Source organism: Momordica charantia, assembly GCF_013281855.1.
Source record: "Momordica charantia cultivar OHB3-1 chromosome 6 unlocalized genomic scaffold, Mcharantia_2.0 BLBB01000006.1, whole genome shotgun sequence".
NCBI lineage: Eukaryota > Viridiplantae > Streptophyta > Magnoliopsida > Cucurbitales > Cucurbitaceae > Momordica > Momordica charantia.
Window position 1 is genome coordinate 29,216,586 of NW_028275164.1, and position 20,310 is coordinate 29,236,895.

At 36.5% G+C, this 20,310-nt stretch overlaps 2 protein-coding genes across 5 annotated transcripts in view; both read right to left on the bottom strand.

Annotated features, from left to right (window-relative positions):
* Positions 1 to 1,082: 1,082 nt before the first annotated feature.
* On the bottom strand, positions 1,083 to 10,691 carry LOC111026080 (cinnamyl-alcohol dehydrogenase). 4 transcript variants are annotated; one of them, XM_022304052.2, is made up of 7 exons: positions 10,453 to 10,691; positions 3,642 to 3,755; positions 3,331 to 3,561; positions 2,140 to 2,425; positions 1,881 to 2,031; positions 1,549 to 1,765; positions 1,083 to 1,399 (listed from the first exon to the last, which is right to left on the bottom strand). In XM_022304052.2, the coding sequence occupies exons 1-6, from the start codon at positions 10,539 to 10,541 to the stop codon at positions 1,569 to 1,571; spliced, it is 1,068 nt and encodes a 355-aa protein (XP_022159744.1). In that variant the 5' UTR covers positions 10,542 to 10,691; the 3' UTR covers positions 1,083 to 1,399; positions 1,549 to 1,568. The 4 variants fall into 4 exon arrangements, with proteins under 4 accessions (XP_022159744.1, XP_022159743.1, XP_022159747.1 ...); XM_022304051.2 differs by having other exon boundaries at positions 1,083 to 1,417; XM_022304055.2 differs by having other exon boundaries at positions 1,083 to 1,417; positions 3,331 to 3,547; positions 3,642 to 3,696; positions 10,453 to 10,674.
* Positions 10,692 to 12,626: 1,935 nt separating this feature from the next.
* LOC111026169 (transcription factor jumonji (jmjC) domain-containing protein) overlaps positions 12,627 to 20,310 on the bottom strand; it is a 38,381-nt gene continuing 30,697 nt past the window's right edge. The window contains exon 34 of the mRNA XM_022304192.2: positions 12,627 to 13,118. Coding sequence (XP_022159884.1) covers positions 12,878 to 13,118 — 241 coding nt within the window. The 3' untranslated portion in view covers positions 12,627 to 12,877. The remainder of the gene's footprint in view (positions 13,119 to 20,310) is intronic.

Sequence of the window (20,310 nt, forward strand, 5' to 3'; positions counted from 1 at the left end):
CTTAACCACATTCAAGCAAGCTACTTCATGTCTCGGCTCGTGACTATTTCTCTCTTCTACTTCCAGCTACATGCCATGTATTCCAACTATACACCCTAGAGTTGTTTGCCACATTATTTCTCTTTCCTACTTTCAACCATATACCATGAATTTGTGTTATTGTCAATTTGTTCACTCTATTCTACTTCTAACTATATATCATGTATTTGTGTAATTGTTCATTTTGCCACATTCTCTCTCCTACTTCTAGAGCTATATACCTTATATTGGTGTTATTTTAGAAGTGACTAATATCTACGACAAATATGACGATTACTTCTTATGTATTTGTATTATCATCTATTTAAATGTCGCCTTGACATAATATATGAAAAGTAGGACGAAAATGATGATGAAAAACACTGGCACTGTATCATCAATAGTTGTCTCATAAATCAATCTCAAGAGATTGAAAGAAGAAATATCCCTGTGACTTTAGGTTCTCCCCCATGAATAGAGAGAAGACATAGATAATTGAAGTACGTTACAAAATTCTATTTCCTACTACACTTCACATGACTCAATACTAACTTAAGCATCGAGGTGGGTAATCCTTATGTTTTTCAAGTTTCATTAAATGTCTCCTATTCTAGAAGATTGATACAAATTTGGTAATTCTATCCAACCAAATTTATTCATCAATAACTTATTTAGTCATTTAAATTATAAAAAATTTAGATACTATTAAAAGAATTTTAAAGTGTAAAGTTTAAATAGACATAATCTTCAAAACATTTTACAGCATAAGAGATAAAATATATATAATTCTTAGTGGTGGGGCAGTTCCTACCAAGTTTTTAAATATCAATGTTGTTGAAAATATTGATAAAATGTCAATGTCAATGGGTATTTCTAGAAAAGATAAAAATTAAAAAACTAAAAAAAATTAAATTAACAAAAAATCGTTTCACCATTTCTAAATAAATTAAATATAATTAATATTAATATTATGTCTATATTAGTAAACTTTATCAATAATTTTTATATTTTATCGATTTTTTTGTAATATTATAAAAATGTCAATAAGTTGTCAAATCCATGGATACACAGACATGTCAATAGATATTTAATACCACGGTTACTACACACTTGGTGCATCAGCCGCAACGGGCCAGTTTTTACTTCAATGTTCAGTCCCCTACACCTAATATTTGTGGCCATATTCTCTGCATTTGTTTTCTCATATTGGCTTCGTTCAGGCAGGTACAACATTATTTTTTGCATTTAATTGAATTTGAAGCCAAGGTGCTAACCCTGTTTTCCGAAATTGTTGTCTTTTCAGGGCTGGTAGGAGCATTCTTTATCATTCCGAGTCTTTATTTGAACCGCAACCGCAGCCGCAGGCAAGGATTTGTTGACACTGAAATGCAGAATACATCTGTAAATGATAACCCAGTCAAGGATTTTGTAACAGAAACGAGAACAGGAATCGTTAATTGATATCCAAATGCAAAATATACAAATAACATGCAGGTGTTTCGCTTTCATCTATGACAAGTAGTTTATTACCCGTTTTGTCTCTCTCAACTTCATTTCAGGGAGCCTTGGATATCAATTACAAATCGATACTGGACATCATTCTTTATTACCCTTTCGATAGCTTCATTTGAGTACTGAATTGGAATCACTTCTATGTTGGGATAGATACCGTTAGCAGCACAGAAATCTATCATTTCTTGGGTCACTTTAGTGCCACCAGTTATGCTACCAGAAATGGTTCTCAAACCTGCCAGAAAGTCGACCCATTCAATTCATTAAGCTGCCAATCTCATATACTTTGAAATGAGGAAGAATATAAACGCATATTATATTTCGCAAAAGCCTAGTTGCCTCAAACATACCCAAATTCAGGCTTGCAGGACTGAACTTGACTTCAGAAGGAAACCCGACCAAAACCATAACGCCACCAATCTTCAACGTAGACATGTATGGATCAAATGGGTGATCACCAGAGGCAGTATCGATAATAAAGTCGAGGGACTTAGACAAGGCCTGTTGAGAATAATATGGGATTCAATTGGAACAAAATTGGCAGATAAGAAGACAAGTCTGATACATGAAATAAAATGAAATGCACGGGAGAAAACTTATTCCATATACCTCCATTTGCTCTTTGTCGGATGAGATAACGAATTTGTCTGCTTTAAGAAGACGCAGGGCATGTTCTTTCTTGGATATGCTAGTGCTAAAAACCGTCACATTCAGTCCAAAAGCCTTCCCAAACTTCACTGCCATGTGGCCGAGACCGCCAAGTCCAATCACACCAAGAGATTTACCAGGTTGATTCATCTTATGCCGAATCATCGGAGCATAAACAGTAATTCCAGCACAAAGCAAAGGAGCAGCTGAAGCTAATGGATAATTGTCGGGTATTCTATAGCAGTATCTGTAGACCAATGCACAAACTTGCCTTACGCTGAAGGATCGTATGATAAGTAGCTATGTTGTAATATACAACGCAGTATATGTACATTCAGCTTCAACTAATGAAGGTTAGACTTGAATACAACTAAAAGAAATGGAATAAATTACCCTGCACGTGTTTATCAACTACTTCCAAATTCATTCATTTTTTTACATTTATCATTATTGTTGTTGTTATTGTTATTTTGGGGAGAGTTACAAAAAGATTACAGGTCCTGATTGGCAAAGTATTATCATCCTAGATAAATAGGTACTGTCTACTTCGACTTATAATTTGAATGATAGTGTGAGTTCATAGTTTGTTCTTTTATATATTGGGTCATCAATGGAAGTTTGTACTTCCTAAGTACAAAGGCAAAAGAATAATAATAATAATTAACTTTTTCCCTAAAAAGGATTAAATGTGTAAAACTTAAACAAAGAAATTGGTAGCAGGCTAGCTGCACTGAAGAGTTTTACTTACTGCATAAAAGCGTAAATGTGATGAAATGTTGGTCATTTAATTAATATTTTCTTATACCTCATAGAAAATGTTGTTAACAGGTATATCAAAAAATTATTAAATTAATCGTGCATCACTAACCACAGCAGGTAACAGGCTAGCTATCGAAAAACAACCATATAATTATTGAAAAAGTTTCTTTTAGGGCTATGAGGTAGTCCACTCCAGAGAGAAAATTTGACTGAAAATAATTGAGAAAACTTACTGACCAATTTCGAGGGAAAGAGGAAAAAGAAACATCCCAAATAAGTCAATACTCAAGTCATATAAGGATCAGCCATGTTTTAACAATTTCCCATTACATGTTTAGAAATGGTATATAACTGCTATCAGAATAATAACAGAGGATTGGAATTAGAACTTGCCTCTCATGGACAACTATGTAGTTGGAATATCCTCCCTTTGTAATTGTACCATCAACGTCAATTGCATTAAAAGTATAAATGGATCCACTTGTGCAACTAACTTCTTGACCATCTTCGCAATACTCACATTGTCTGCAAGAATTCACGTAGGTTCCTACCCCAACATGATCTCCAACTTTGAATCGGTGAACACTTGAGCCAACATTTTTCACAATTCCTGCAATCTCATGCCTGTTGCACAATTAATGAAAAACACCTCAAAAGTTTTAAAAAGATGAAGGCTTGTCACATCATAAGAAAGATTAACGTACCCAGGCACCAAAGGATACTTTGAATCTGCATGTTTATTTCTTGTCCATATTACATCTGCATAACAAATTCCGCAATGCGTTATTGTAATTGAGACATCATAATCTCCAAGAACCCTGACAAAGTGAAAGTCTGGTTAAGGCGCTAACAAGATATATCTGAAATGTCAATAAGAAATTTTCATCAGGTATTTTTAAGTCATGAAACCACATAGGCCAATGTAAAAAGGTGGTACATGGATGGGAGTCAAAGTCAAGAATTTTTAAATCAGCATCATGGCTGCAAGCGTTTTAAATCATTGATAAAAATGCTGGATTAATTACATCGCATAACAACAAATCAACTAGATCATTCGATTACTGGATCTGACCCTATTGGAGTTAAAGTACTTTAAACAGTAGTTATGGACAAAAAACTACACTGAAAACGAAACCACTTTGTAGCATGTAAAGAATTAATTTGGTTATCCTTTTGTATGCATAATTTCGTTAGTTTAGTTAATCGTTCAGTTGGACTTAGTTTACTCAAGAGGTTAATCAGTAGGCTGGCTTTAGGTTACTGATAATAGTTTAAATATTTAAATGTCAGAGAAAATGAATGATATAAGCCCATTTGCATTTCATTTCTCAGTATCAATTCTTAATATGATATCGGAACACTACGAGAAATGCTTGGTCATGGAAACCAGTAAAGTTCAGTTGGAGGGAACATCGTCCTCTTCATCAGTAAGCTATTCAGCAGAGCAACAATGACCATTCTAATCCTTACTTCCTAAATAATATCATGACCCTCGTCTGGTGCTTTTTTCTCAACGAAGAAATTTACACCTTTTGAAGTAGGTCAATGACAACAGCATTTTCAGTGATGAACAAAGTTCGCTTCACAGATGAAAAATCACGTGGCTTGAAAAATATACATTATGCAGTGAAATAACAATGTGGCCATTGACTCATTGCTTGCATCTTAACATCAGTCTCCGAGGAGATCTCAGGAAGTATTATCTACTCTGAATAAACACACGACATTTGCTTGATTTTAAAGAGAGGTTTCAAGAGTGACATCGTCCTCACATCTTCCAAGTCAGATGAGCATTGATAAAGAGAAATATATTGGAAATTTAGTCGATGCCATGGATGCCTACTTCAGAACGCTGAAAACTCTTATAGGAACTGAGTATAAATTGTCCAGCTCGTGTAGATGCACCCATGGAGGACTGGAGTCATTTTTCAATCCCTACCAAATTATGTTAAATGAACTTTCTCGTGGGTTTACGCATACAAAGAATGACGTTTGTGCAGCTGGATGTGCCAACCCATGCACAGCATATATGTGTCTAAATGGACGTTAGAGTCCTTCATTTGCTCCATTAGCCACTTGGACAATAAACTCAAGAGCATTGAGTCGTATATGGTGCTACAAAGTTACAAGTCACATTTTACCTCACTTTAATCAGTTGATGGTTGCTATTGAGTACTCACCATATGTTGCTTTATGTCAAAGCCACTTCTTGCCGAGATATTTTGTTCGTTGCCCATGTTCATGGGTTCACATTGAGGCTCGCAATAAACATGCCTTGGGTACGTGGGCTGGATAAAATCATGTAGTAAGATGTAGTTGCTTGGCTTCTCCAAAGATTAAAAAACAAGAACTAAAAGTTGGTGTGAATAGAGTAGAGAGAAAATGCCATAAAAAAGTTTATCCATAGGCACGAGCCGCACAACTACCTACTGTGACTCTAGAGGACAAGAGCTTATGCATCAAACAGGCATGAAATCGAAGGGCTAATCAGATCCACCTGTTTCTTTTAATTATTTGTCAATACTTTCCTATAGGGCCAAATCTTTGGGTCAACTTCCATCTTTTCTGTGGGGTGGACGTGGAACTTGTAAGGAAAGCTTATTTAATAGTCAAGTAGATTTCACTAAAAACACAAAAGTGAGGAGGGCTTCTATTGGTGACTTTGATTTCCTACAATCTCCAAACGAATTTTGTGATACTCAACAAGATTTTTTTTTTCATAGGAAACAATTCCATTGATGATATGAAATTATACAAAATGGTCAAAATCTATCAAATAAGTTATAAAAAACTTCTCCAATTGTATATAAGAAAATTCAAGCTATAGTTGCTAAAAGGAGAGACATTTTTAAACCATGTTAGAGCCAAAGAAGAAATATAATCAATCAAGTGTTGAGTAGAATTTGCCTTGTTCTTAAAATGCCTAGAGTTTCTCTCTCCAAATGTATGCTTTGTTCAGGTGCTGCCACAAGATTGCCTCTTCACGCTTGAACGGCTAATGAAGGAAAGTTGACACCAACCAATAACTCGTATTGTTTGGTAAAACCGTCATCCAAAAGTGGATAAGAAATGCTAGAGAAGGGACATCCACAAAAATATGGAATTATGATTCAAAACTAGCTTCGCATAAGCAACACCACGACGGAAAAATAGATCACCAGGGGCATCTTCTTTGCAGTTTGTCAAACTTAATGAAGCAAGAGTGACTTAATTCCCAGAGTAGGAACTTGACCTTTCTTGGATACGTGGCCTTCCAAATAGATTTATAAAGATCATCAGTGGAGGAAACCGAACCCGGTGGAAGGTTTCGAGTCAAAGATTTTGTTGTGAAGTAACCATGTTTCTCTAGGTTCCATAGCCATAAATCCCCTCTATTTGACGGAGTAAAGGAAGACAGTAGGGCTGATAAAGTTGGCCATTCTTCAATTTCATCCTCTTTGAGATTTCTTCGAAAATTCATAGTACAAGACCTATTTGGCTCGTTCCATAAATCAGCAACTGATGCATTTTTTTTAATAGATAGAGAATGGGGTAGTGGAAAGTCCACCATTAATTTTCTCTCTCTAATCAGGTGACCTATCCAAAACAAAGTAGTGCCGCCATTTCCAACTTTGTAGCGAATATTTGAGAAGATGAGATTCCCCTGTTGTTGGATGAATTTCCATGGCCCTTTCGTTGAATGAAGGGATATAGCATCAGTTTTTAGGTTGAAATGCTTTGTTCCATTTTGGTAGCGATAGTCTTCCACTACAGAGCTTCCTTTTCTATATGAAACCTCCAAATCAACTTTGCTAATGGGGATTGTTCCTTTATTTTGGATCGATGATACCCAAACCACCTACGAACAGTGGGAGTTTCACCAAGTTCCACCTAAGCAGATGAACGCCGTCCTTTTCCTTGTTGCCCGACCAAAGAAACTTTGTGTAAGTACGCTCCAAGGAGGCAAAAACTTTGGAAGGCATTTGGAAGAGGGATAAGAAATGAATAGGACGGTTAACAAGGTTGCTCGAATACAAGTAAGCCTACCCTCCTTTAGATACATGGTAGTGGTTCCAATTTTGTAGTCTCTTCTCTACTTTTAGAAGGACTGGTTGCCAGAAGGAAAGAGAGTGTTGATTACGACGAAGAGGAAGGCCAAAGTATGAGCTTGGCCAAGTGCTCACCTTACGCACCAATCAACTTGGTGAGATGGAAGATGTGGTCATCTTAACAATTTATTGCCAAAAACTCATATTTTGGTGATAACATTAAGACCTGAGGCCTATTCAAAGCAATTGATGCAAGAAAACAAATTTTGAATGTCTTTATCCTTGGAAAATAATGGGTGTCAGTCAGCAAATTGGAGGTGGTTAATCTACAACTTTTCTATGCCCACATGAAAACCTTTAATGAAGTTATTTGGTGCTGCAAGAGATGAGATTCCGTTCAAACAATCAGCAACCAAAATAAAGAGGAAGGGAGACAAAGGGTGAAACTTTTTTCAAGATCATCTCTATAATGTCTCAATCAACTTTATCTAAAGCCTTTTTCAAGTTAAGCTTTATAATCACTCTATTTTTCTTCTTTCTAAACCGTTTATCAATTATTTCATTTGCTACAAGGGATGCGTTTAGGATTTGACTTCTAGCCACAAAAGTTTATTGATATTCTATGGTGGTACTGGGTAGCACTTCTTTCGACCTTTCAGATAGTCCTCTAGCAACAATTTTGTACAAGCAAGTAGTGAGGCGTATGGTATGTAATCTCTCACCATTCTAGCATCCATCTTTTTTGAAATAAGTATATGACTGTCTTCGAGAAACATAAGCAAGTTAGTAACTGTTCAATGTTTCTCATTTATGATTTTTAAGAAAAATATTTCCAAAATTGTGTAGAAACTTTAAAAACAACATAATCAAATTTCTTATTTTTGGTTTCAAAACATAAATAAAAACATTATTTCATCCTTATCAAATGCATAATAAATATTAAAACAATATAAATATAAAAACAATCGAATATGTAATCTAAAAATTACTTTTTATATAAAACATTTTTTTAATTTACAATTTTAGAGAAGATGAAATAAGAAAGGACACGTTTTCATTTCTTTTTTCAATAAAAAAAAACAGTAAATAGCTACCAAATGTAGTTCTGTTTGTCTGGATTGAAAAAGATGAAAGGAGAAACATGAAATGTTACCATCAGTCCTATAAATTCATTACGGGTGAGCAAAATGGTTCAATAGACCAATCTAACCGACCAAAACCAATTGAACCAACGTCGGTCGGAGTCAGTTTTCAAAAAATAGAAACCGACTCGTTGTTGGTTGGTTTGGTCGGATATGTTATTTTCGACCGATACCGACCAAATATGTTAAACATAATTATATTAAAAAAATTGCAATAACAGTAATTAATATCATTAAATGTTGTTTAAAAAAAGGGCAAATTGCAAAAACCTCCCCTGAAATATGGTAGTTGTTACCTCTTAACCCTTAAACTTTTGATTGTAAAATCTAAACCGTCAAACTTACATCAATGAAAAAATTAGACCCCTAAACTTTCAATAGTAAAAATTAAACCCCTGAACTTCCACCAAAGATAAAATTAAACCCTAAAATTATTTCAAAAAATAATAAAAATAAAAATAAAAAAAGTGAGAGAAAAATCTAAGTCGAAATTTCGGACACAGGTAAAGAAATGGTCAAAATCAAACAAATCTCTCTTCCTCTCCAACGCTCGGGAACAAAATGTATGACACCAGAAACGATTTCTCAGGGAGCCAAAGAGTCCAAGATCATAAAATTCAGTTCGAACAATAAAATGCAAACAAACCAGAACTTGAAATGCCTAAAAAAAAGCTAGAATCCAAAATCAATTGAAAGACTCAAAAGTTTTAGATTTTAAAACAAGTAACTAATTGATAAAATATAGGAAATAGAGATAATAAAAGAATTTTAGTCCCAAAAAATGGGTCAATGGATTGCTTGAAGGTGCCTAAGAGCTTGAATATGATTGAAAACCGAATTCCAAGTGTAAAACTCTGACCCGTTTAAACAAACCAGACAAAGATAAAAAATTTCCAACATTGAGTTTTCTAAGAATGATACCCAAAATCGTGTGAGGTGTTGAAATAAGAAAAGGGAAGCCGGCGACGAAAAGGGAGTTATGAGAGAGGAGAATAATGTTTTCTTTCAGACGGATTGGGAGATGAAGAGGGCGAAGAAAGTTCCTGGGCTTGGTGCGTCTGGGCTTGGTGGTTGCAGTGGTTGAACATTGGAGAAGAAGAGATGTGAATAAGAGAATGACTTACCTCTTTCTTTTTTTCTTCTTCTTTAAATTGTAGGGTTTGATTTTTACCCTTGAAAAAGTTAGCGGTCTAATTTTTTCATTTATAAAAGTTTGAGGCTTAATTGCTATAATGTAAAGTTTAAGAGTTCAATTGTAACAACTACCATATTTCAGGGGTGGTTTTTGCAATTTACCTTTAAAAAAATCATTAAATGTGCTATCCTGCCCTCTCAAGAGAGGGTAGAGGTTGGTTTGTCCAATTTTTTTTTTTTTCAATTTCAAATGTTTTCAAAATTTTCTTCACTCTCACCCCTCTCCTACTTTCTTTTCTTCTCAGTTCTTCTAAGTTTATATCTCTTTCTTCCCTCATCTCACTTTATTTTGTAAATTATAAAGATGAAAAGATGTAGAAGAAGTTAAGAACTTGAAACCATGACGACCGTCGATGCTTCTCTTCCTTTCTTCTTTCTTTCTTTCTCCCTCTCTCTTGTTTCCTTCTTTGGTTTTCTTCTCCCCTGTCTCCCTTTTTTTTTAATCAAGGTCCGTCTTCCTCTCCATCTTCTCCTCCATCATTCTCTCTTTTTTCTTCCCTATTTCTCTTCCTCCGCCTCTATTATTGTTTCCGTTTCTTGTTCTAACTTTTTCATCTCTAAACTGACCAAAACCGACCAATGGTAGGTGTAGTCAATCAATTGGAGTTGTAGGGTTTTCAAACACCGACAAACTCCAACCAATGAAAACTGGTTTGTTAGTGGTTGGTGTCAGTTGGAGTCCAAAATCGACTCCAACCGACCGATGATCACTCCTAAATCTCATCCAGGCTAGCATTAATAATGGCATTCTTAAAAAAAAAATAATAAAAAAACCTTCAACAGAGCTTGTATGACATGCCAAATTCCATCTCCTGTGAACGGGGTCACAAGGCTAGATTCTTTCTCGACAAGATGGCAGTAGGGAATTTTCATCACCCATCTTCAGGGAAGTATTAGAGTGGTAGTTGATTGGTTTAATCTCACAACCGTAGTTGGTTTAGTTAAATGTGCAGCTGGACTTAAATATCAGAACACAACCAGGAACGATAAACAACTTATGCGCATTTTATTTCCCAGATATAAGATCTCAGCGAAGTATGACAACAGGTAGAACACATTCAATAATAACTCAAATACGTATACTACCTCGAGAAACGGGGAAAAATAACAAAAAGGAATTTCAGTTACTTCGCGATGGAGAGATCACATACCTGCGGCTGAATTTGTAAGGAGATAGAAACCCAGACGAATCTGTTGCAGCCCAACCGAGACAGTCTTCGGCGGAAGTGTGGGAGCTCATCGTTCGTTCTCCACAAACGAGTAACCGAAGGATAAAATTGATCTTCACGACGACGCAATGGCAGAGAAATAGACGAAACGGGATACGGTTGAAACTTGAGAGCTAAAAAAATGATAAAATTCCAGTCAAAACCTTCATGAACGACTGAACGTGATCTATGAGATCTTTTGGGACGCGTCAGTTTTGCGATTTGTGGGATCTTTTGAGACACGTCATCATTTCTTTTCATTTTTTTTTTCAGCTAATTATCACTAAACTAGGTTAATACACGCATCTTTATTATATCAAATTTAAAGAAATTTCAAATTCAATTATAGTATTAAGATATGAGATAGGAGCTAAAAAAAACAGAGAAATAAGAAGATCAATTGTGTTTATGCAAGGATATGCACAACCGTGTATTTCAGATTGCAACTCGAACTCGGCCTCCGGACCGATCTGAATACTTGGGCGGACCTGTACAAAAAAGGTGAGCACTCCGACGATCAAGTTAGTATAGGTCGGATTCCCAGTTTAGTTCGAGGTCGGAAAATCATCGTACCTGATCGTGGAGTGAGGTCCTCTACTCCTGGGTGGTAGTCCCGCTAATCTCGCGACGGTTACACCCGATAATCTCGGGACCGTCGGTTACACCCGATAATCTCGGGACCGACGGTTACACTCGATAATCACGCCGCTGACAGTAGCTCACATCGACCCCCACCGAGCTTCCCGGTAGCTCGGACCTTAGCCAGGTTCACCTCGGCCCTCATACTTAGCATCTGTCAACGCTAGTGGTGGTGATCTCGGCGGTCCGAGCTGGGGCATGACTCATGGGTCCCTTGGAACGTCAATGGCTGTCCTCCACGTGTCCAGGGTATTCTTTCCCCCAAACAAATTGGGTGTTTACCTTTGCACCTTAAATTTTGATAAATATCCCAATCTTCATCTCTCATTTATAATAGAATTTCATCTCAAAATCTAATGAAAAAGTATTTTCATATCTATTCAATGAATTATAAAATATATATTTGATATAAAATTAAAGGATTCAAACAAAAATGACATTGGAGCAAATATTTTTAATTGAAATTTGTAAGTTTTAGAAGAGTTATTTTATGATCAATTTTGTGTAGAATTTGATTTTCATTAAATTAGTGAATTTTTTTAATTTTTATATTATTTTTTGTTAAAATTAGTAGGTAAATAAACAAAAATCGAATAAATGATAAAAATTGCAACTTTCATCTAAGTTTAGAGTTGAATTTGAATATATTAAAAGTTCTATAAAAAAAAATTATACAACTTGACAAGTTTTATGAAAATATATAATTTTTACCTACAAAAAATGGTTATAAAAGTCAACCAGAGTACTTTAGTATACCTCAACCATCAAGCATCAATGGCTTTATATTTAGATTGGAGGTCTAATCTCCATTCTTACATTTATAATTATAAAAAAGATAAATTTAGATTAAATTATAAATTTGGTGGTGTGTTATTTCTAATAAGTTCTTAAAACTTTAAAAAATATCTTAATAGATTGTTAAACTTTACGAAGTGTTAACAAATTTCTAAACTTTCCATTGCTTCTAATAAATTACCAAAGCAAGCATTACTCAACGATAATTGATTTGTACCTCCAACTAACAGATTGTAAATTTCAATTTACTCCCCAACATATTTTGTACTAAAAAAATGTCTCTAATAAATTCATATATTTTCAGTTCTATACTTTCAAATTAGTTTTTTTGTTAAGACTAAAAAGATGACCTTGAGTTTCATTACAATTTCATTTTGGTGTTGAACTTCCATTCTCATTCTACTCTAGTCTCAAATACATCCAGGTCCTTGAAAAATTAACGATAAGGAATACAATAATTTTTAACAAGTTTATGAATAATTTTTAACGAGTTTATGAACTAAAATAAAATATTAAAATATTGAGAATATTAAATCAAAACATTTAAATGTAGTAGATTCAAAATCCTACTGTGTTTGAATTGTAATACAAAGAACAAAAACAAAAAAGTAACAAAACAGGTAAAAGTTTAGATACCAAAATTGGATTTGAACCACATTAAAAAAAATAAAAATAGAAAAAAATAAAAAAACCTTCTTGTTATCAAATATATACAAAATTATTACTCATTTATTTGATACTGTTTTCACTAACCATACCCCATATCGTACCCTCCGGACCTAAAAACAAACAGGTGAAAATAAATGAAACTGAAACAACATATAAAACATTTTGCCTTTTACATTATTGAAGCTGAAAGGTATTTGATGATATGAACAATTGAATCAATTAAATGATTGTTGATTAAACTACCTACACCTCCATGTATTCTTGATTATTGTTGAATGGTGAAAAATGGAGAAATACTTCCCAACTCTGCTCTCCTTCTGGTTACTCTTCTGAAAGGCTTTCGGTTTTGCCACCTTAAGTGTTCGGTTCCACTTGAGCACCTGAATTCTCCATAGCAATCCCTCACGGTTCGAACTAAATTCCGCTCGGTTTTCTTCTGTTTTGATCTTGGCTTTGCGTGTTGAGGAGAAGGGGTCTTTGGCTCCACGAGTTTCATGCCAACCGAACTGTTTAAAAGCAGAGACAGTAAAACCAATAAAAAATGGTCGTGTAACTTTACAAACATTATTTGCAGACCACAATAATACCAACTATTAGTTAAAAAAATGGGGAAGTTTCCCCTTGTGCCTTGAAGTGCTGGTTCTATTTATTCAAGGAATTCAATATATCTTGGGCATTCAATGGTGCAGTTGCGGATAATGTCACTCTCATTTGCTCCTTGGTTTGAAACTGTCTCCACAAGGCCAACTACTGTGGATTAATGTTATTAAGGCATTGCTTTACAAATTATGGTTTGAAAGGAGTCTCAGAATCTTCGAGGGGCCGCACAAATCCTCGCTCGACCGGTTTAGCATAGCTAAATTTAAAGCTTCTCAGTGGTGTTCGTTGTCTACTACTTTTGGGAATTCTTCTTCTTCTCTTATTTGTTCTAATTGAGGTGCTTTTTGTTGTGGTGTTTAATTCTTGATTTTTCATTGTTTAATTGTTTTCTTTCACTCTTTTGCGAGTTTGTATCATTGAATTTCTTGTTAAAAGAACAAAAAAAAACAAAAATGAGGAAGTTTCTAATACTAAGAAATTTTCATTCATTGTCGACCATGCAAACAGGGACACATATCGGTTGTTCAACCAATGTCGAAAACTAACCCATCAGTGCTAGTCAGTTGATTATTGGTGGTTTTTTAAGACCCATAGAAATTAAACAACCGATTGTAAGTCGGTTTTAGCCAAAACCAACACAATGAGTGAGTGAGTGAGGTGAGAGAGGCTGAAGAACTTTGAACCAAAAAAACAAAAAAAAAGTGAGATGGGCCGAAGACAGAGAGTCAGAAATGGCTGAGGGAGGCAAAGAACCAAAGAAAAACTGACGAAGGTTAAGCGCCATGAAAAACTGAGAAAATTCAAGAAGGGATGTGGAGAAGAGGGAACCTTTTTTTCATATATAAGAAACAACAAGATGCATTAGCAAGAGCCAAAAAAACAGTTAAGGGGCTGGGAGAAGAGAAAACACATGCCCAAAAGGAGCCATACAATCAAAGTCTTCCAATCATTAATGATGAAGGAGGCTGTAATTATAAAAGAATTTTTTTTAGTTTGTACACCACTAAGAGGTAGTATTTTGTACACTATTCCATAGAGAATCTATAAAAACCTTTGATTTCTTTCTTTCCAAATAAGCCAGAAAATAGCCCTCGCAGTACAGCCCCATAAGACCTTTACTTTGCCTCTAAACAATAATCCAAGGCACTCCAACAGCCACACATCCACCTTTTCTGGAAAGCAAATCGTCAAATCAAAGACCTCAAAAAGGGAGGACCGTGCAAACTGAGCAAGAGGGCAGAAGAAAAACAAATGGTATAAAGATAAGCAAAGGCAGCAAAGGCAGCAAATGGAGGGAGAAAGATACCCCTTGGGGAATTTCCTTTTAAGCTTGTCAAGAGAGTCCACACGAAGAACTTTCTTTGGAGCTTTGAACTTCCAAATATAGTCCACCATGGGGGTCTTTAGTTTTGCTAACGGAGACGCAAGGCTAGTGAAGGCCAACTTTGTTGAAAAGATGCCTGACAGATTTTATCTAGGTCATTTCCTATTTAACAAGCCTCTAATCTCTCTGTAAATTCAGCCCACCTTGGAACCTCTCTATCAAATAGTCTTCTTCTAATCCCTAAATCCCACGTCTCAGAGGAAGAGTTCCAGTAGTATGCAATTACTACAGCTTTCTTGGCAGATGAGGCACAAAATTCAGGAAAGAGAGCGGATAGGGGATCCTCCAAAGCCATTGCATCCTTCCCAAAATCTGTTTCTCTGGCCATTATTCGTTTTGAATCTCATAAAATCCAAGAATTTGTCTCTGTTTTAGTCAATATCCACCCACGGTCTTCCTTTAGAACAAGCCGTAGGTATGAATACGGTTAGATATTTGATATATGAATTATATTAACCCAACTCATCAGTTTAAGTTTTAGGGTTGAGTGGTAGTTTATTCATCCTTAACATGGTATCAGAACGGGGTATCCTGTATTCGAACCCCTGCATCGTTGTTTCCCCACCATTTATAATGATTTCCACTTGATGGGTCTTGTGCAATTATCCAAGCCTACGAGTTAGGAGGAATGTTAGATATCAAATATATGAATTAAATTTACCCAGCTCATCAACTTAAGCTTTTGGGTTAAGTGATGGTTTATTCATCCTCAACAAATACCATAAATGGCTATAATAACCTTCCTCCATGAACTTTTTTCTTGTTTTCTTCGAGGAAAAACCTCCAAAATCATTTCAAAAGCAAAGATATACTCCTTTGCTTTAGGACCCCATTCCTGACCCACCATGATAGGTGGGGAGAGACGACCAGCTCCATTTAACCAAGTGACTGGACAGAGAAAGATTTCCACCACTCCAAATGAAATCTCTAAACAACTTCTCAAGCTGTTGAATCACCTTATTGGGATCGGAAAATAAGTAAATACCTCTTAAAACTGTTTGAATAAACGTAAGTCTCCCTCTTTTAGAAAAAGGTTTTTTCCACAATGAGACGCGTTTTTTAATCATTTCCAGCATCAAAGCCCAAAAGGTAACACCCTTAGGATTATAACCTAAAGAAAGCCCTACAAAAAATGAGAATCACGCACTCCACATCCTACCAAGGATGCCCAAGAGAGAAGCTTGGAAGAACCACAGTAATTCCCAAATGCGAACTTTTATGAAAGGTTTAGGGTGGGTGAGGGGGCTGAGGGGCGGTGCTCTTAGCCAATTGGGAGACCATCAATTATTTGTCTCTTGCCCTTGGCTTTCCTCAAGTTAGCTTCCGCTATTTCAAGAGTTAGCTGAGCTTCTTATGAATCAATGTTACTAGCCTTCTCCGCATCATTTACTAAAATAGTGACCTCATTATTGCCTATTCTAGTAAAATCGCCCATCAAAGCCATCATTAACCATTCGTCATTAACAGTAAGGTGTATTCTAAAAATATCTATATCTAAACCTGTGGCAATAGGTGTGTGATCTGGTAATACACCAATTTATCCACTATTCGTAGCTAAAATTATTTCTCACTTCTGAATCCCAAATAGTTCGATTTGGAGTCAAGACACAGATTTAACGTCATTTCTCTAATTTGCTCTCCATTTCTTAGTTCGTAGCTTTCGTAGTAGCTTCATCACATCTAGGCCTTTTGAGGCGAGGGGTTTGAGCGTTGGGAACTTTAAACTTAAGAATGAGCCTTTATTATCCATGGTTGTGGCAGTTTTTTTAGGAGCCTAGGGCCTTGTGGTGGAGGATTATAATTAGCAAGTATGGGTCGCATTTTTTTTACTGGGTCTCAACCGATGGGCTTAAGATTGGTGCTAATAATTGATGTAGGAGATATTGTAAAATAGCCGTTTGTTAGTAAATCTTTTAGTTAGCCGTTGGTGTCTTTCATTTAGCCGTTAGTTAGTTAGTTAGTTAGGTCGGTTATCTATAAAAACCAACCCTTGTTGTATTCAAAGGATTATTCAAAAGTGAAATAGAAAACTCTTATTTGGTTTTACACCAAATTGGTATCAGAGCCCTTTTTCGAAACTTAGGACCTGATGGCCAGGAAGAACACAGCGACTTCCGGCAAAGGAACCACAGCGGATCCCTCGGCACACCAACCTCTGTCACCAAAATCCACCACCGATCGTTTACTATTAGTGGAAGATTCCTTGGGAGAGGTTCGCTCCAGTGTATAGACGATCCACGAGCTTATGGAAAATCTGTCCAAACATCTAGAAAATATAGCACTTGAGCAAGAGCGGCTACGAGATGATCTGGGCAATCGTGACGGTCGCCAGGAACAAGAACGTGCATACCAACCAAGAAACCAATCGCCCACTCCCGTTATTGCAAGAAATATCGACAGACAGGACCGATGACAGCAAGAACTTAAACTGAGGATCCAAGATTCAGATTCTTCAGGGGAAGAGGAGGACTTTCTTCGGGGGAACCAGCGCTTCGATCGTTTTGGATTTCAAAATTTCGGCAATTCAGAATTGGCCTACACCTACTTCTATTAGGGACATCTAGTGTTTTTTGGGACTTGCTTCATTCTATAGAAAATTTATCAAAAACTTCAGTACTCTAGCAGCACCCTTAACTGAATGTCTGAAAAAAGGGAAACTCTTTTGGGATACAAATCAAGCATCTAGCTTTGCTACTCTAAAAGATAAACTTAGTCATAAACCTGTCCTCGGCCTACCAGACTTCAGCCAACCATTCGAGGTCGCCGTAGATGCTTCAGGAATAGGTATCGGTGCAGTTCTTTCTCAAAAAGGCCACCCTTTGGAATTTTTTAGTGAAAAACTAACACCCCCTAGGCAAAAGTGGTGCACCTACGAACAAGGAACTATATGCATTAATTAGAGCCCTCAAACAATGGGAGCATTACCTTATAGGCCGTGAATTCATTCTTTTTACAGACCATTTTTCACTTAAATACATTCAGACCCAAAAAACTATTAACCGGATGCATGCTAGTTGGGTTTCCTTCTTACAAAAGTTTGATTTTGTCATTAAGCATAAGGCAGGAGCAACTAATAGAGTATCTGACACATTAAGTCGCAAAGCCAGCCTTCTAACCCTCCTATCAGGACAAGTAGTTGCTTTTGACCACTTACCTACAGCATACGAGAATGACAGTGATTTCCACACCATTTGGCAGCAGTGTAATCAACATGTGAATTGTAATGACTTTCATATACTTGATGGTTACTTGTTTAAAGGTGACCGGCTGTGTATTCCCCATACTTCCCTAAGGCCTAAGGGAATCTTTAATTCTGGATATGCATAGTGGGGGCTTGGCTGGCCACCTTGGTTGAGACAAGACATTCGAGCTAGTGGCTACCCGATTTTACTGGCCTCAAATCAGAAAAGGCGTATATAACTTTGTTACCCGTTGTCTCACTTGTCAGAAAGCTAAAGGTCAAGCACAAAATACCAGGTTATACTCCCCACTCTCAATCCCTCAGTCTATTTGGGAAGACTTGTCCATGGACTTTGTCCTTGGATTACCAAAGACTCAACGTGGTTACGATTCGGTTCTAGTTGTGGTGGACAGATTTAGCAAAATGTCTCACTTCTTACCTTGCAAAAAAACATTGGATGCCATTTATGTGGCCAATCTTTTCTTTCGTGAGATTGTGCGCCTACATGGCATTCCGAAAACAATAATATCTGACAGAGATGTGAAATTTTTGAGCTATTTTTGGAAACTTTGTGGAAGAAATTTGACACAAGCTTAAAATTTAGCACGACCAGCCACCCACAAACCGACGGCCAAACCGAGGTCACTAACCGAACATTGGGGAACCTTATACGATGCCTTGGTGGAACTAAACCGAAACAATGGGACCTTACAATCGCACATGCTGAATTTGCCTACAACCATATGAAAAATCGTTCCACAGGGAAGTCCCCCTTTGAAGTAGTATATACTAAACTTCCCCGCCTTACTGTGGACTTAGCTAATATCCCTTCTAATGTTGATTTTAATCAGGAAGCTGAGCACATGGCCGAAAGGATAATGGAACTACATAAGGAGGTAATAGAGAATTTGATGAACGCTACAGCAACCTATAAGGCAAATGCGGATAGCCATCGTCGGGAGAAACATTTCAAAATAGGCGATCTAGTGATGGTCTACCAACGAAAGTCCCGATTTCCGACGGGAACATATCACAAACTACACAACAAAAAGATCGGGCCTTTTGAAGTTCTGGAAAAATATGGTGACAATGCTTATAAGATCAACCTTCCCACTGATGTACGCATCAATCCCATATTTAATGTATCAGACCTACATGAATATCAGGCTGCAGATGCTTTTCAATTAGCCACATAAACTCGTGGTCAAGTTTTTCTTTGAGACGGAGGGAATATGATGTAGGAGATATTGTAAAATAGACGTTGATTAGGAAATCTTTTAGTTAGCCATTGGTGTCTTTCATTTAGCCGTTAGTTAGTTAGTTAGTTAGGTTGGTTATCTATAAAAACCAACCCTTGTTGTATTCAAAGGATTATTCAAACGTGAAATAGAAAACTCTTACTTGGTTTGTTGGGCATGGAAGGCTATTTATTTTGTCTTCCCTTTCAACTCCTAGTTCTTGAAATTCTTTGTTGGGCATGATTCTGATACCTATTTCTGGGGGACCACTAGTTCGCTGATAAACCTCTTTGCCATTTATTCCCACATCTGTACCACCTTTCTGACATAAGACTGCATTCGATGGCTTCTGTTTAGGCGTCGAGGGGGAATGCGTCTTCTAATTTCTCGAGCCTTAATTGACGGACTAGGAGACTTTGGAGGTTTCTGCATTGCTTCTTATTTCTTATGCTTAAGGATGTTCTTTTTTTATCGAGGGAGGAAGGATTCTCGAGTCTAGTCCCCTAGCTCGTCCAAGAGGCTTTTGTAGTTCTTTTTTCACCTGTTGAGTTCTCTCTCTCTCCCAACCGCTTCATTGTTTTCCTTGCGTTGAAAGGTTAAAATTCCAAAAAGAAAAAAGATTTGTGGTAGGTCTTACATGGAAATTCAACACCTTAGATTGCATTTAAAGTCACCCGTAGATCAAATTCAAGATCCTCCGAAGCACTTCTGTAGAGTACACACCATGGAAAATTTGTGTGGCAGGTCAGAAGTGCTTCAGAGGATCTTGACCATATTTTGTACTGTTGTTCGTTCGCTCAAAACATCTAGAATGATTTCTTGTAGCAGCGTGATGTGCTTGAGTTTGCAATAGGGACTCTCGGCTTCTAATTGAGGAGGTTTTGTTGTTCCTTCCATTTCGTGATAAAGGAAGATTTTTGTGGCAGACTTATTTCTTTGCTATTTTGTGGGGATATAGATTGAGAGAAACAATATAATTTTGAGGGAAAGTATGTATAGGAACTTATTAGATTTAATACTTCGATGTGGGAGTCGATTTCTAAATTTTTGTAATTATTGATTTCTAAACTTTTTTTGTAATTATCGTTGTGGTGTTAACTTAAAATCTGGTTTTCCTCTCCATGGGATCAAAGTTAACCTTGAATGTGACTAAAACTTTCCTTTGACATAAGACAAATGTAAGTTTTATTGGTCTGCTTGTTGAAAATCTAGGAACACCCTTACTATATCAGCTTTAGAATGTTCCAAGCCTTCTTTGAAAGATCCATTACCCATACCATCCGAACCCGAAGATG

Excerpts from the sequence above, each read along its gene's own strand:
- LOC111026080 (XM_022304052.2), bottom strand. The coding sequence starts at position 10,541 with ATGAGCTCCCACACTTCCGCCGAAGACTGTCTCGGTTGGGCTGCAACA. Across the intron at positions 3,562-3,641 it reads AAGTATCCTTTGGTGCCTGG|GCATGAGATTGCAGGAATTG; the intron begins GTACGTTAATCT and ends ATTGTGCAACAG. Across the intron at positions 2,032-2,139 it reads CCGACAAAGAGCAAATGGAG|GCCTTGTCTAAGTCCCTCGA; the intron begins GTATATGGAATA and ends TATTCTCAACAG.